This window comes from Apiospora kogelbergensis, assembly GCF_038363985.1.
Source record: "Apiospora kogelbergensis strain CBS 113332 chromosome Unknown utg000005l_segment0_segment0, whole genome shotgun sequence".
In the NCBI taxonomy this organism is placed as follows: domain Eukaryota; kingdom Fungi; phylum Ascomycota; class Sordariomycetes; order Amphisphaeriales; family Apiosporaceae; genus Apiospora; species Apiospora kogelbergensis.
In genome coordinates, this window is record NW_027117422.1 from 4,618,656 (window position 1) to 4,632,145 (window position 13,490).

The 13,490-nt window shown below is 53.9% G+C and overlaps 7 protein-coding genes across 7 annotated transcripts; 3 read left to right on the forward strand and 4 right to left on the reverse strand.

Annotated features, from left to right (window-relative positions):
- Positions 1–39: 39 nt before the first annotated feature.
- PG998_008129 (uncharacterized protein) lies at positions 40–1,602 on the forward strand (the record flags this gene model as incomplete). The annotated part of the gene is made up of 1 exon (XM_066874945.1): positions 40–1,602. The coding sequence occupies one exon, from the start codon at positions 40–42 to the stop codon at positions 1,600–1,602; it is 1,563 nt and encodes a 520-aa protein (XP_066730890.1).
- Positions 1,603–1,838: 236 nt separating this feature from the next.
- Positions 1,839–3,041, reverse strand: PG998_008130 (uncharacterized protein; the record flags this gene model as incomplete). The annotated part of the gene is made up of 1 exon (XM_066874946.1): positions 1,839–3,041. One exon carries the CDS (start codon positions 3,039–3,041, stop codon positions 1,839–1,841), a length of 1,203 nt encoding a protein of 400 aa, XP_066730891.1.
- A 916-nt stretch (positions 3,042–3,957) lies between these two features.
- Positions 3,958–6,197, forward strand: PG998_008131 (uracil phosphoribosyltransferase-domain-containing protein; the record flags this gene model as incomplete). Its single annotated transcript, XM_066874947.1, has 2 exons — positions 3,958–5,726; positions 5,750–6,197. The coding sequence occupies 2 exons, from the start codon at positions 3,958–3,960 to the stop codon at positions 6,195–6,197; spliced, it is 2,217 nt and encodes a 738-aa protein (XP_066730892.1).
- A 1,076-nt stretch (positions 6,198–7,273) lies between these two features.
- Positions 7,274–8,454, reverse strand: PG998_008132 (NUDIX domain-containing protein; the record flags this gene model as incomplete). Its single annotated transcript, XM_066874948.1, has 2 exons — positions 7,274–7,941; positions 8,019–8,454. The coding sequence occupies 2 exons, from the start codon at positions 8,452–8,454 to the stop codon at positions 7,274–7,276; spliced, it is 1,104 nt and encodes a 367-aa protein (XP_066730893.1).
- A 544-nt stretch (positions 8,455–8,998) lies between these two features.
- Positions 8,999–9,553, reverse strand: PG998_008133 (NUDIX family hydrolase; the record flags this gene model as incomplete). The annotated part of the gene is made up of 1 exon (XM_066874949.1): positions 8,999–9,553. The coding sequence occupies one exon, from the start codon at positions 9,551–9,553 to the stop codon at positions 8,999–9,001; it is 555 nt and encodes a 184-aa protein (XP_066730894.1).
- Positions 9,554–9,578: 25 nt separating this feature from the next.
- Positions 9,579–11,564, reverse strand: PG998_008134 (AT hook domain-containing protein; the record flags this gene model as incomplete). Its single annotated transcript, XM_066874950.1, has 1 exon — positions 9,579–11,564. The coding sequence occupies one exon, from the start codon at positions 11,562–11,564 to the stop codon at positions 9,579–9,581; it is 1,986 nt and encodes a 661-aa protein (XP_066730895.1).
- Positions 11,565–12,089: 525 nt separating this feature from the next.
- Positions 12,090–12,642, forward strand: PG998_008135 (40S ribosomal protein eS21; the record flags this gene model as incomplete). Its single annotated transcript, XM_066874951.1, has 3 exons — positions 12,090–12,279; positions 12,350–12,381; positions 12,443–12,642. Exons 1-3 carry the CDS (start codon positions 12,248–12,250, stop codon positions 12,640–12,642), a joined length of 264 nt encoding a protein of 87 aa, XP_066730896.1. The 5' UTR covers positions 12,090–12,247.
- Positions 12,643–13,490: the final 848 nt, after the last annotated feature.

Sequence of the window (13,490 nt, forward strand, 5' to 3'; positions counted from 1 at the left end):
GCCTTGGAAGCCACCCGCGCCTTACTCACCAAGGGACTCATGGGCTGCCGGGCGGATGTCGAATCGAGCCCTGTGCCGTTCCTTGCGCGCTATCTCAATTATCGCGTGTCGCGGCCCCTGGGTTTGCCGGAATCCCGCTATGCGACCATTGAACCGTATCTCCAGTGGATGCTCCAGGAGCTTCTGGGTCCCACGGCGGGTGAAGATGAGAAGTACGAGGCGCTTCTGGCGTTGTGCCATCACATCAATGACTACGACTACGCTTCCGTAGTCGCGACGCGATGGTGGGGAGGAGACCCGGGATGGTACACCGGCATCACGCAGAACTTGGACTGTCTCACGGAGCCAGAGCTCAGAGGAATGTTCGGCGGGACGGCCACGCTACTCCCCGCCGCCATCACCCTCGGACTGGAAACCATCTATGAGCCCGCCATCGCCGCAATACAGCGACCCTTGATGTCCCTCGACCCCATCTGGGCCACGGTGGGTTCTCACACGGTGAATTTCCGGGCGATCTGCCGCTCCCTCGGGAACCCTCTGTACGCTGCCGTTCGAGTTCGGAATCCCGACCTGGTTCGACGGCTCCTCCATCTCGGCCTTAGCGTGAACGGCAACGAGGCTAATGCCCTGACGGGCGCCGTCCAGGGTAACAACATGGACATGCTCAACCTGCTCTTAGCCCCGCCGTACGGCAAGCCTCCTAATTCGACTTCGGTCCAGTCGGCCATCGCTGTCGGTGCTACCCTGGGCCGTACGGAATGTGTGGCCAGGCTAATCGACTACAGCCGTGGTGAGAGCATCCGAAGAGATGGCCTTGGCTGGGACGTGAACAGGGCACTCTTGAGAGCTGTTTATAACAATCATGTAGACGCCGCCGACATGTTAATTCACGAGGGCGCAGAGTTTCCGACCCTGTTCCGCCCAGGCCGAGGGACAATGGGCCTCAATGCGCCAACAATAGTGGAGATAGCCGCCTGGAGAGGCCACGCGGGCGTCCTAAAGCTTCTGCTGTCACGCAGCGCAGGGGTTTCAATACAGACAGTTCAGGCGGCCATGGCAGGCAATCATGTCGAGACGTTGCGCATCCTTCTAGGAAATCCCTATGTGAGACAGCTCGATCAATACTCGTGGTGGGGCGTGCTCGCGGACGGCGCGAATCTGGGATGCACCGAGGCGATACTATACCTGATCAACGAGGCGAAGGTTTTGAACATCGCCGGAATCCTGAAAAGCGACGATCCGGAGGCCGTCTATCTCTCCGGAGTGGCCGGGACCCTGTGTTCGCGCGGCAACTACCGCGCCGTGGAGGCACTGATCCAAGCCGGTTTGCCAGTCGATCACAACTGCACCTTGGATCCCGACGACGACGAACCCGACGAAAACGTGGCAAGCGTCGAGATGAGACTCATGGATTTAGCCGTGAACTCGTTGGCTCCGGGAGCCGCTGAGACGGTGCAAATGCTCGCACGCTATGGTGCGTCTCCAGCGGCGAAGAGAGCGAAACAGTACCTGCCCTGCGAATGGAAGTCGAACATGCCACAGAACAGAGGCGTTCAGGTTGTGGCAAACGGGAATGGAGGTTCTTCGCGTATTGGCGCATGATGCTGTGAAACCTAAGGGACGCGGGGTTGAATTGTCTGACGCCTCTGGTCTTATGACTTGATCGCCAGATCTTGAGCCAATGTCACCTCCACTGGAATTTACGGAACGATGGGTTCACCGTTCCATCTAGTGAGCGGGGTGGTAAAGTGTGAACACATTGCCATGAGTAATAATAAAATAAAATTAGCAGGCAATGCATGCTAGATGACTGTGCTCTACCAAAACAAGTTATGAGATCACGTTGTCTCTTCCACTGGAATCACGCCTGCCTTGATCGCGTGACGTATAGCCGGATAGACGGCCCTCGCGTAATTGCTCCGTCTCGCGAGCACGTAAGGAAGCGTAATCTTACCATCCCATCCTCCTCCGACTTTGGCGGCATCGTCGTCAAATGCGTGCAACACATACGTCGCCGAGAAGTCCATATCCCAGCTGTCAACGGCTGCATGGTTGCGCTGTCGCAGCCAAGCGAGCGCGTCGGCACACGTGGTCCCCAATTCCTCGGGTAGAAGTCGGTCCTCCGCGTCCTCTCCGTTTCTCAGGGGCGCCGTGTCGCCATGGGGTTGGAAGAGGCGCTTCATGTCGGCCAGCTCGAAGCTCGCGGGCGCGAAGGCGCGGGGGTTCATGATGAGCACTTCGCCGGGCACGGCGTGTAGGCGGTAGGCCAGGTCCGTCAGGATGCCCACGCTGATGGCCCAGACGCCGTTGTAGAACGCGTCCATGGCCTCGGCGAAGATGGTGGCGAGATTCGACCCGGGGCGCGACAACCATACGCCCGTATTCACGTAGCCGGTATGCCGCGGCGCCAGGGCCGTCGCGCCACCGACGACATTGGCGAAGCCGGAGCGGCGTAGGGGCGCCACGTCGCGCAAGGGCACCGCGTCCACGTCCAGGTAGATACCGCCGCGATCGCGCAGGGCGTAGGCGCGGACGAAGTCGGACTTGGCACCAAAGGTGTCGATCTCGACGCCCTGAGTCGTCAGGCGGGGGTTGTCGATATAGATGGGTTCGACATTGGGGAGGTTGAGGATGCGCCGGCTCCAGTCGCTGCCAGAGGTCTTGGTGCGCGCCCACAGCTCCGGCGACGCGTCAGTGTGGAAGTAGATCTTGTCCGGGCGGAAGAGGAGGTGGGCCGAATAAACGCTGACAAAGACCTTGAAGTCGAGCGACAGGACGGCCGGGTCGGCCAGCAGCCAGATGTAGTGGACGAGGTTAGGGATGGCAGCAGCGCTGTCGGCGGCGCCCAGCGGGGCGACACCGTCGCAGGCTTTCGCGAGTGGCGTAGCGGGGAACATAGGCAGGCTTGGCCGGTCAGGGTTCCAGGGCAGCGAGTACGACATGTCGATATAGGCGTAGAGTACCACGGCGACGACCGAAACCAGCAAGATGGTGCCAAACCTGCGCCAGGCCCCACCCCACGGCAGCGGCAACAGCGCCATGATTGATGATGATAGATTGACTGACTTGAAGACGGTTAAAGAGGGATTGATCCACAGTTAGCGATCACCGTCTGCAATTACCTGATAATATGTTAAGCAGTGGTTGAGATCTTTGGTATGGGTACTTACTTGCTTGGACTGCTTTATGTCAATCAGCTGAAGCTTTCCAAGCTATTATTAGGCAACCAGTACCTACCCCAGTACCCACTAATTAGCGGTAACACATAATTACTCGTTTGTTTTTCCGCCGACATACCAGCCAGCAGTCAAACTCAGTCAAAAAAGGCTAGGAGGTCAAATCTCGGTGCTGCTGCTTCTTGTCGCCCACCTGGTTGTCGGAGAAAGCCCACAACAGGTGACAGCCACATTTGTTGTCTCAATCCGGATGTCGTCGCGGACTGTGTCGGAAACGCTATCAATGGATCGAACGTGGTTTCTAGTGACCGCAGTTTCGTTTACTTTCCCAAGAGGACGTCTAGCCACGATAGCATACAGCATTGTAAAGAAAAATAAGCATTCTCGCCCGAGTTCGGGCCTGCCAGCCCAGGCTTCCCAGGAACCAGCCAGGGAATGAAAGGCGGTGCGTATGCAGTGAGAATTTAGATCGAAAGCCAATAGCAATGGTGGCTGGTTGCCATCTTCTGATTGGCGGGGGCAGACAGCAAACAGACGACCTGGGATAGGCTAGGGAACAAGGCGTGTCTTATTGGCTATAAAAGCAAAACTAACATCCACTTCTCTATATTCGTCCCAGTATGGGATGCGCGGTACTTTAAGGCCAGTCGTGGGCGTGGTCGTGGTCGTGGTCGTGGTCGTGGGAGACCACAACCTCTGCTCAAGCCAAAAGATCACAGCAAGCGGCCATCATCAATTTGACCCAATCCCAAATCCAATTTTCTTTCTCAGTTTCTTCGGGATGGCCTCCGGAAAAGAGGATTGGGAACACGCTAAAGCCGGGTTCAAAAGAGGCTTCAACAAGTTCATAACCAGAAAGACCAGACAATTGAGCGACTTCACTACAGGGTCTTCATCGGGAGCGTCCACGCCGGCCATCGAGGATGAAGTCGAAAAAGCACCCGGAGGAGGTTATAAGTCCGTTGACGATTTCATCGAGCAGGTCGGGTCCTATCAATATGACGCTATTCCGGATAAAGGCTACATCCGGCTTCTCGAAATCGTCCCAGCTCCGGAAGAAGACTGGATAGAGACTCGACTGACCAGTGTTAGTTTAGAGGACTCTGTCAGGACGTACGATGCTCTCAGCTACGTCTGGGGAGATCCAGATCAGCCAAGAAAGGGCATCACCGTCAACAATTGCCACTTCGAAGTCTACGAGTCGCTCTTCAACGCCCTGAAAAGCCTTCGCATCGACACTGGCGATCAAAACCCCATTGTCCTCTGGGTTGATGCAATTTGTATCAACCAAGCGGACGTGGCTGAACGCAACTCCCAGGTGCCAATCATGGACAGCATCTACAGAAACGCCCGCCGTACCATCGTCTGGCTCGGCTCCGAGGAGGTCAAAACTGAGCGCACATTTGAGATGCTACGCTACCTTGTAGAGGATAGCAAGACAGACGCCTTCAAGTCGAGTGTTGGCGTCTTTGACGCTTACCAGGAAACCATGCCGCTTACACTGCTGCAGTTTTTCAAGGCCCCGCGTATACAAAGCCCAGCCATAGAACTGTACGGCAACGACGGGAAAATCTGGAAGATTCTGGCATGTGCTTGGTGGCATCGCTCATGGACGCTCCAGGAGATCCTTTTGTCTACTGATATCACTTTCGTCATGGGCAGGTACAAGATGGATTGGCAAGAACTATGCACGGCTGTCGACCACGGCTTCCGGTTGCGCATCTGGACATTTTTAGAGATGGGGACATTCGTTAACCGAGATCTACTGCCTTATCTCACCATCAGAGATCTGCAACGACGCTTGGGTCTTTATAGCGCCACAGACCAAAGCCCCCAAGCGGAACGAGGACCAGAGATCCTTCTCACATTGCTGGAAGGCTGTCGTCAAAGAGAGTCCAAAGACCCACGAGACAAGATATACGCAGTATCGGGCATCTTGAAAAACATCCAAAGTCGCGGTTCAGATACCGATGCGATTAACCGGGTCAAGATTGACCCTGACTACGCTAGCCCCGTCGTTTACGTGTACAGGATGATGTCACAGCAGCTCATATCGACGACGAAGACCTTGGATGTTCTCGGTATATCGCCCAAGTCGTCCCGGAGGGGTTTGCCCTCCTGGGTGACGGACTGGAGCACCTCGGCCTCCATGGCAGTACCCTTGACACGTGACTCGCTGGACAGGCCACGGCGCACACATGCTGCGCGCCACACGACCGCCACCGCCGTGCGATTCCCCGAGGACGCCGTAACCCTCGTGCTTCGGGGCCACGAGGTGGCGACGGTATCGGAAATATCGAGCAGCATCCCCCGCTTCGACTACAGAGAGAATACCAGGCTGAACGAAGAGTCAAGCGAGGCGCAACAGGAGCGGTTACGCGCCGAGGCCGCAGCCCGGGGCGAGGAGGAGCCGACCAAATGGGGACTCAGGGGGATGGTCATGCGGGACCTCAAGACGGACATGAAAAATATCTTCACCGACGAAGCCCAGCACTGGCACGTCCTGATCCAGTGGGAGCGATTTGGGGCCCGCCGTAGCCCGACGAACCCGTCCGGCGCCGACGATGGGGGAGCTCGGTCTACTGGAAGACGCTGTGCGCGGGCACGTACGACGAAGAGGACCCGGCGACTACCGAGGCGCTGTATGAGAAGTGGTCGCGCAGCCTCGAGGTGCTGCGCAAGAACGAGCGGCGGTTCGGGTCCGCGGGGTACGGCATGCACCCGCTCGCCTACCTCCTGCAGTCATCGGCGTGGGAGGAGGGGTTCCCCGAGTTCTCGGTCTACTGCGAGTGCGCCATCGAGCGGCGCCTGGCCTGGTGCGCCAACGGTTGGCTCGCTCTGCTGCCCGACGGTGCCCGCATGGGTGACCGCATCGTGTTGGCCGAGGGCGGGCGGGTGCCACTGGTGCTCCGGCCCGATGGGGACGGGTATAACACGTTTGTAGGCGAGGCGTACGTGCATGGGATCATGAATGGAGAGGCTTTCAAACAGTCACAGTGTCATGATATAAAAATTTGTTAGTTAGATATAGTTAAATAGGATAAGAAAATTAATAAAGGGGAAAATAATAAATATACCCTTATATTTAAGAATAAAATATATTAAATAATACTTTAAATTACTCTTTAATTTATATTTAATTATACCTATAGCTTTACCTTTTTTATAAGTAGAAATGTAACTTTTCCCTCTTTTCTCTATCCTTTATATTATGTTAGACCTCTTCTTTAAACTATCGTAATATCCACATTTGAATATAAACTCCAGTTTTATCACATCGGCGTACCATGGCAGCTGTCTGCCATGTCTACTTATAGATATTTATGAAATAGCCTGATGCTAGGGAGAACAAAGCTCCTACGAGGCTAACAGTGACGACGAGCTTCATTATTGATTCAGGTCCGTAATTAATACGGTGGACCTAAATGAAATCGTTATCATTACGTGGATTACAAACTCGCCTGTTTCCGAGGTTAGTTTTACCTCGGACCAACTGATATGTCAATCCTCTGGATTGATTTCTTATCTATTTCAATAGAAACTTCTATCAGATACTAAAAGTCATTTCGGCAGTAATAGAGGGTTCGGGGGTTTCTCCGGTTACAGCACAGCCTGCTTTTAGTTTTGTTCATCTTACATGGTGCCAACATCACCTTTTTCTGCTGTGCCCATAACTTCACTGGTTCCTAAAAGTAGTTTGAAGTTTTGGTACCAGCTCCGACCCCAACTGGAGGCTTTGCTTGTATATCTAAAAAGTTCATTCTCTTTTTGCTCCTCGGTTCAATGTCAAGGTATGAACCCAACGAAACGAAATCTTATATCCAATAAGTTCATACGAGTAAGCAGCCGGAAATCGAGAACTTGAAAAGTAAGTCATCTTTACGCTTAAATATAACACAAAATGGCGTGGTGGAGCTGACTCGGAGTTTATGTGATCATCGAATGGTAGGGTGCATGTTGTCGACGAAATCATGCATGTCCATCTCACCCTCGTTGATTCTTCAGGTTCAACATATTTTGCGGAAGCTTCATAGAGGCGTTATAATATCATGAGATCTGTGCATAGGAGACTATAGATAAATCCTCCTACCTGAGCATCATAGTTTCACCTTTTTTATCTGTTCCATCGGCCTCAGCACCTTGAAAGCCTCTTCCCGGTCCATAACCTGGACCTCCTGCGTGCGGCGGTTCTCCAACCGGACGAGCACGACGCGCTCGAAGTCGCCGCCGCGACCGGTACTCTTCAGTTCCGGGCCCGGCTGGTCGAGGGTCAACAGGTAGCGCCCGTCGTCCGTAATCATGCTATTGACAGGCGAGATGACCTTTTCCGGCCAGGGAATCTGGGAGGTGGGGTCTTCCAGGGACTTAGGCTTTTGAGTCGTGGGCACGCGGCGGATGAACTCCGTGAGCCTGTCTCGTTGATCTTGGTAGTAGTCGGTGGCGCTAGATGTGGTCGTCGTGGAGTTAGGTGGTAGTCCTTCGCAGAATTGGGATATCAGAGTCAAAAGAAAGGCCTGCGGTGGATAGAGGGCGATATCACCGCTCTTCATTTGCGAAAGCCAGGTTGCCGCATCTTCAAAGGCGGACGTGGAAACCTCGGTGCCGTCTGGGGTAGCCAGGACCGAATCGGCTTGTAGCTCGGCTTCTGCAGTATTGGTAGCAGTTGACGGACGAGAAAGCGGAAGCATGTAGATGTACATCTGCGTGGTGAAACGTTTCCGCTGAGCGGCCGGAGTCACCCAACGCGTGAAAGGCTGCAAGTTCTCTGATGATGGTTAGTATAAAAGTCAAACGCGGACGAGGAACTAACGCTGTGGTCTTGGGCGGTGGAATAATACGTACTTTGAAGCGCTTCTCCGCCGACACTGTCCAGCCAATCCGTGAAACTGATTTTGTTGCTATAGATTGCCTTCCGTGCCTCATCTCTTTCCTGAGCCGGCAATACCAGGAGGTCGCCAGCAGTCAGGTCGCCAGCAGTCCCAGCCTTGCGCGCAAGAAGGATCCCGCTCTCCTCGAATAACTCCCGGATGGCGCATAGGCGGTACGCCAGACTGTCCTTGTGGTAGGACTCCAAATACGGGTTAGGGAGTTTCCCATCGTGGAACTCGTCCCAGACGCCACCGGGAAAGACGCTTGCGGAGGCAAAGGAAGTGGATTTGGCTGACCGCTGCTGCATGAGGACCTGGTTCGTGTGGGAGAGCAAGATTATGCTAGAGCTGGCCACAGGTGAAGCAAGTTGCTGCGCGCTGCCCTGCTGTTTGGCAGTGGTTGAAAACATGGCTCCGAAAGTGGATATACCCGACTTTCTGCGGTAGCTGGATGCTCCTGGGGAGGGTCGCTGACAGTTGTAAGCTGCGAAGTGCCCGGATCTGAGCTGCTGTTGTTCGCTGCGGGCCGGGTGTCGACATAGCCGAGGCCCGGTAAAACTTGCTAAACCAGCAGCATAATATTCTCTCAAGAATCCCGGCGACTTAGGAAGTGAAGACCGAACGATGTAATGAACGCATTGTGACATATCGAAAGCCTTTACGGTCCTGCACTCAAGACGTCCGTTCTCTACATGTTATTGACGAGGTCGACCAAAGTATACCGAGGCTCCCCCGGCGGTTGCAATTGCGAGACTTGATTTGTGGGTCTCAAGATCACCGTCATGCCCCGCCTGCCCGCCACTGCATTCCAGGTGAACTAGCAGCAGGCAGAGAGAGTGTGTAACAGAGATAAGTCGATAGCATGTAACAAGCAATAGCATTCGGGATCTAAGATGGGTTAAGACAAATCAATGGTTTCTATGATACGGAAATGAAATAAAATACAGAGGGATATCATCTCATGGCGCAATGCCGTACACGCTCATACCCAACACCGATCGCCGTGATTCCAATGCAGCAGTAACACAACAACTTAACGACGCTTTCTCGAACCCCCGTCACATTGGCCCGCCATAGACAGATGACGCTTTTGGACTCACACCACTGCTTGAGCTGTGCAGGCGAGACCTCGCCATCGTAGCCCACCCGCGTCAGCTCTCCCGCGTTTAGCCACGCGGCCAAGTCCTCGAGGACGACGGGCGTGAACATTAACATCAGCTCGTGCCACGACGGGTTCTGCAAATCCTTGGTCGGCGGCGTCGTCGTCACGGCCTTAGTAATGTATGTAAACGCGGAGCTCTCCTGGTCCGTGGGCGACAGGTTTAGCGACATGTCGGCCGCGTCTTCAGAAATGGAGAGGTCGAGTAGGGGCGGCGACGAGAAAACCGGGTCCGGCGATGGTGATCTGCCCGCCACCGACAAGACTTCTTCATCTTCGTCTGAGTCCGCAATTTCTACCTTGGCCACCTTGGATGACGGCAGCTTGGCGGCGCGCCGTACTGAACTCATGACCTTGGAGGGGACTGGGCTTTGACTACCAGAGTTCTTCCGCGTGCGACCTCGCACTCGCTTTGGTGATTCGGGTGCTGTGGTTGTCTTGAGTGCTTCTGGAGCGGTCGAAGCTGTGGCCGTGCTTTCCTTTTTCGGTCGGCCACGGGGGCTTCTTGACTGGTGATTTCTCGGCACTAGGCTGCGCAGAAGCCGTAGTGTTTGGGGTGGTTTCCGCATGCGAACTATCCCAACATTGCTCTAGAAGTGCAATCATTGCCGACCGCCGTTTCATTGGCTTGAAGCCATATGTGCTTATCTTGGCAGAAAGTTGCGCGTCCGTTAATATCGTCAAGTCAGGGCGCATGACAGGACGCTTAGATTTGGCAGCCGCCGGTGCTGGGCGTGAAGGTTGTGGTGGTGGCACCGTTGCTGGCCTTTCGTTGCTCTCTAAGGTTGTCCGCAAATTCGGTACTGCCTGCCGAGGTTGGAAGTTTTGTGTTTCTGCCAGGCTAGATGAGCCACCTTGCGAGGGCAATGCGCAAATCTTGTCGATATCTGGGAAGTCGTTCTCCTTTGGGGAAGCTTCCAAGGCAGGAGTAGATGTTCTTTTCCCCTTGTCTGCCCCATCGGCTGTATCTACGATCTTGAATGCCAACAGACTACCATCCACGTCTCTCGCCCCGCTGTGCCACAGACCTGACTGGTCATCTTCATCGTCTTCGTCGACCGTCCGATTGGAGGCCTGAATGGCAGCTTGAAGGTCACGAAGCACCTCGGGCGGTTCGTCGCTCTGCAGTTGACTCGATGTGCCAAACAAAAAATCCACATTCGAAGCTTGCTTCATTGCAGAGCTTGGTGAAAGCAAAATTGGATTCTCTGCAGTCCCGACCTTCTTTTTTCTCGGCTTGGCTGGGGCTTTCTTCTTCTTGCCCTTACTTTTCATCTCCTGCTTGTCCATCACAACTGTTTGATGGTCGACCTGCGCTTTAACGGCGCCATCAAAGTCGAAATGTTTCAAAAGAGTCTCACTGTTCCCGGGTGCTAACAACACATCTGGGATTTCGGGCAGATAGGGAGCCATCGCAAGTTCCGTAATTGTGCGAACCGTCTTCTTCTTCTTGGGAATGGCAGCCTTCGTAGGCGAAGTTTCCGCTGAGCCTGTCGCCTCTTCATTCACCGGAAGGTCATTGAGCTTGCGCTTCTTCATAAACTCGGCAATTTCCGCCGAAGGCTTGGCAATGGGTTCCTTCTCGCCAGGCCGAGCGAAGTCCTGGCACATGCTCTGAAACACTTCCTTTGGCAATGGTGCCTTGCTGCTCCAGGACAGCAATTCGCTATTTTCGAAATCGTCTTCTGGAGGCGGCGTCCAGTCCCTCCGTCTAGGAGTGGCGACTTCAGGCTGCGCAGACACCTCAGCCTTGGTAGCCGTACCTCGCAAATCCGGTACGTCTGGCCCGATTGGTTCTGTGCTCTCCTTTGACGTCGCATCCTTCTCTTCATCTTTGGTGGAAGTGAAATGTCGTGAAACTGTTACGGTTTTCTTCTTTGCCTTGCTCTTGTTTGTAGTTGTGGATTTCGTGACCCGGCTCGATATCGTGGACTGTGCCGACTCTGCCTTTTTCGATCGGGTATTTTTCAATGGCTTTCCTGTAGGCGACGAAGATGGTATCGTAATCGGTTCTTGCTGATCTGGTGTTGTCGTTGTCTCGGGTGTAGGCTTCGCTTGTGACTTGGTAGCACGCTTCCTCACATTCTTCGATTTCGTTTTAGGAGGCGGTGACCTCACGTCTTCGTCTTCATCGTCGGGCGCTTGCCTCAGCACATTCCTAGCACTAGTGAAGGAAGTGAGCGCGGCAGCTGGTATCGGAGCAGCGTTGCTACCGCTTCGTAGCGGTGCCGCCCGTTTTGCATGACGTTGTGCGAGTTCTGCAAGTGAAGGCAGATCTGGCGAAGAAGATATCATCATAATACCTTGAGCCGATGGCGGTGGCTCTGAGTATGGTGACTCAAAGACGTCTGCGGAAGCCATGTTGACTTCGTGGGACCTAATTGCCTTGCGCAGGGGCCTGGCCAGAATGCGACGCGCGCATCCAGTAACTAAGAGGCGCTTCAGAATGGAATTTCGGGGGTTTGCGAAAGAAGATAGGCGAGACTTGCGTGCGCTAGACGGAGACCAGGCTTTTAAAGCAGTATATAAGCTATTGTAAAACACGCAAAACAACATGTACTTCTTGGTTGACAACAAGGGATATTGGTGAAGGCCGTGAACGGCGAAGTCAACAATTGATTGAATCCGTCCCGTAGCGGGGCAGCTGGCAACGCAGGCACCGACCAGCCGAAGTTGAACTCCACTAATGATCAGCCGATTCGCCACGAAGAGAACGCGATGTCATGTGCTTTGGTGGAGACTAAGAAGCAAGATGGGGGCTACTGCTCAAGCCACACTTCTATGACAAAAGCCACAGAGTCTGCAGCCCCACGGCAGATAAGAAAGCGCCACAGTAGATACGTACTCGTGCCCCAAGCCTTTCCCGGATTAGGTCGCAGTTTTGCCCACACACTTGCTTCCTCACGAAAAGCCCAATCCCCCCGCCAGAAATTTCCCTTTTGCGACAACGCTGAAAGTAGCAACCGACGTACGACTTGCGAATCCATCCCACCACCAATTACCCCCGACGACCTTCAGCGTATCATCAATACACAGTCGCCAAAATGGAGAACGACAAGGGCCAAGTTGTCGACCTGTACGTGCCGCCGCCGAAACCTGTCGAACTGGGGAAATGGGCAACCATGCTGATCTTGACTGTGTTCTAGTTACGTCCCGAGAAAGTGCTCGGCTTCCAACCGTGAGCGATGACCGATCTTCGAAAAATACCTACCCACCAGCAACTAACCATCTGAATGCAGGTCTTATCAAGGCCAAGGACCACGCTTCCGTCCAGATCTCCATCGCCAAGGTTGATGAGAACGGCCGCGCCGTCGCCGGCGAGAACCATGTCTACGCTCTTTGCGGCTTCGTTCGCGCCATGGGCGAGTCCGACGACTCCATGAACCGTCTCTGCCAGCGAGATGGCCTCGTCAAGAGCGTCTGGAGTGCTCAACGATAAGCGAGGAAATTTTCTTGTTTCTGTGGTACGGACCCAGGCGCCCCTCCAACCCAGAATGATGCATCCAAGAGCCCCTATGCTAACGTGCCTTGCGCCGCCGCAGATTTGGGCTTGGTGTTGATATGGCATTTGGACGGAACGAACGATGACGACCTGGGCAAGGGCATGGCAGCTTCTACATTGATTCTGATCTAGCACCCACTAGACGTCACCACCTGCATTTCGGAACGGAAATAAAAAAACCTCGATTTGACACAACACGACGACTCGCATTCGATGAATCCACGATACCTGTGACTCTACCTTTGTGAGGGCGTGACTGTGTACCCGGCTAGCGAAGTCTCCTCATCCCATCAATGGACGGGGATTCTGGGACTACCTCGATAGTCTCCATGCCGCAGACTGAAAAACATTGGCTTTGAAAAGTTGTGGTGCTCAAGCTTTACATCATGGCACAGATACGAGTCAAACAATACAACAAAATAAAAAACAGTTGGAAAGACGACTTCCCCTCGAGCAACGGCTATCCATAGCAAAGCTCTGATTAGTGATGTTGAACTTATGGCATTAGTGAACTCCCTCCTCGTTTTGCCGCAAAGATTTTATTCGAAGATGCTGTCAATTGGAACAATCCTATCATATCGAGAGTGCGACCGGGGCGGGCGCGTGTGCTGCGTGAGACCGAATTCGCGCTGAATCTCTCGTAGTCACGGTTTAGCCTGTATACTATGGTGACGATATCATCCGACTCGGCTCCATCAAGATCTGTGATCATGTCAGTTTCACATATCAGATACCTTTGCAGAAGTTATCAAGCATTGGTATGAGCATCCATATCTACGATTTTC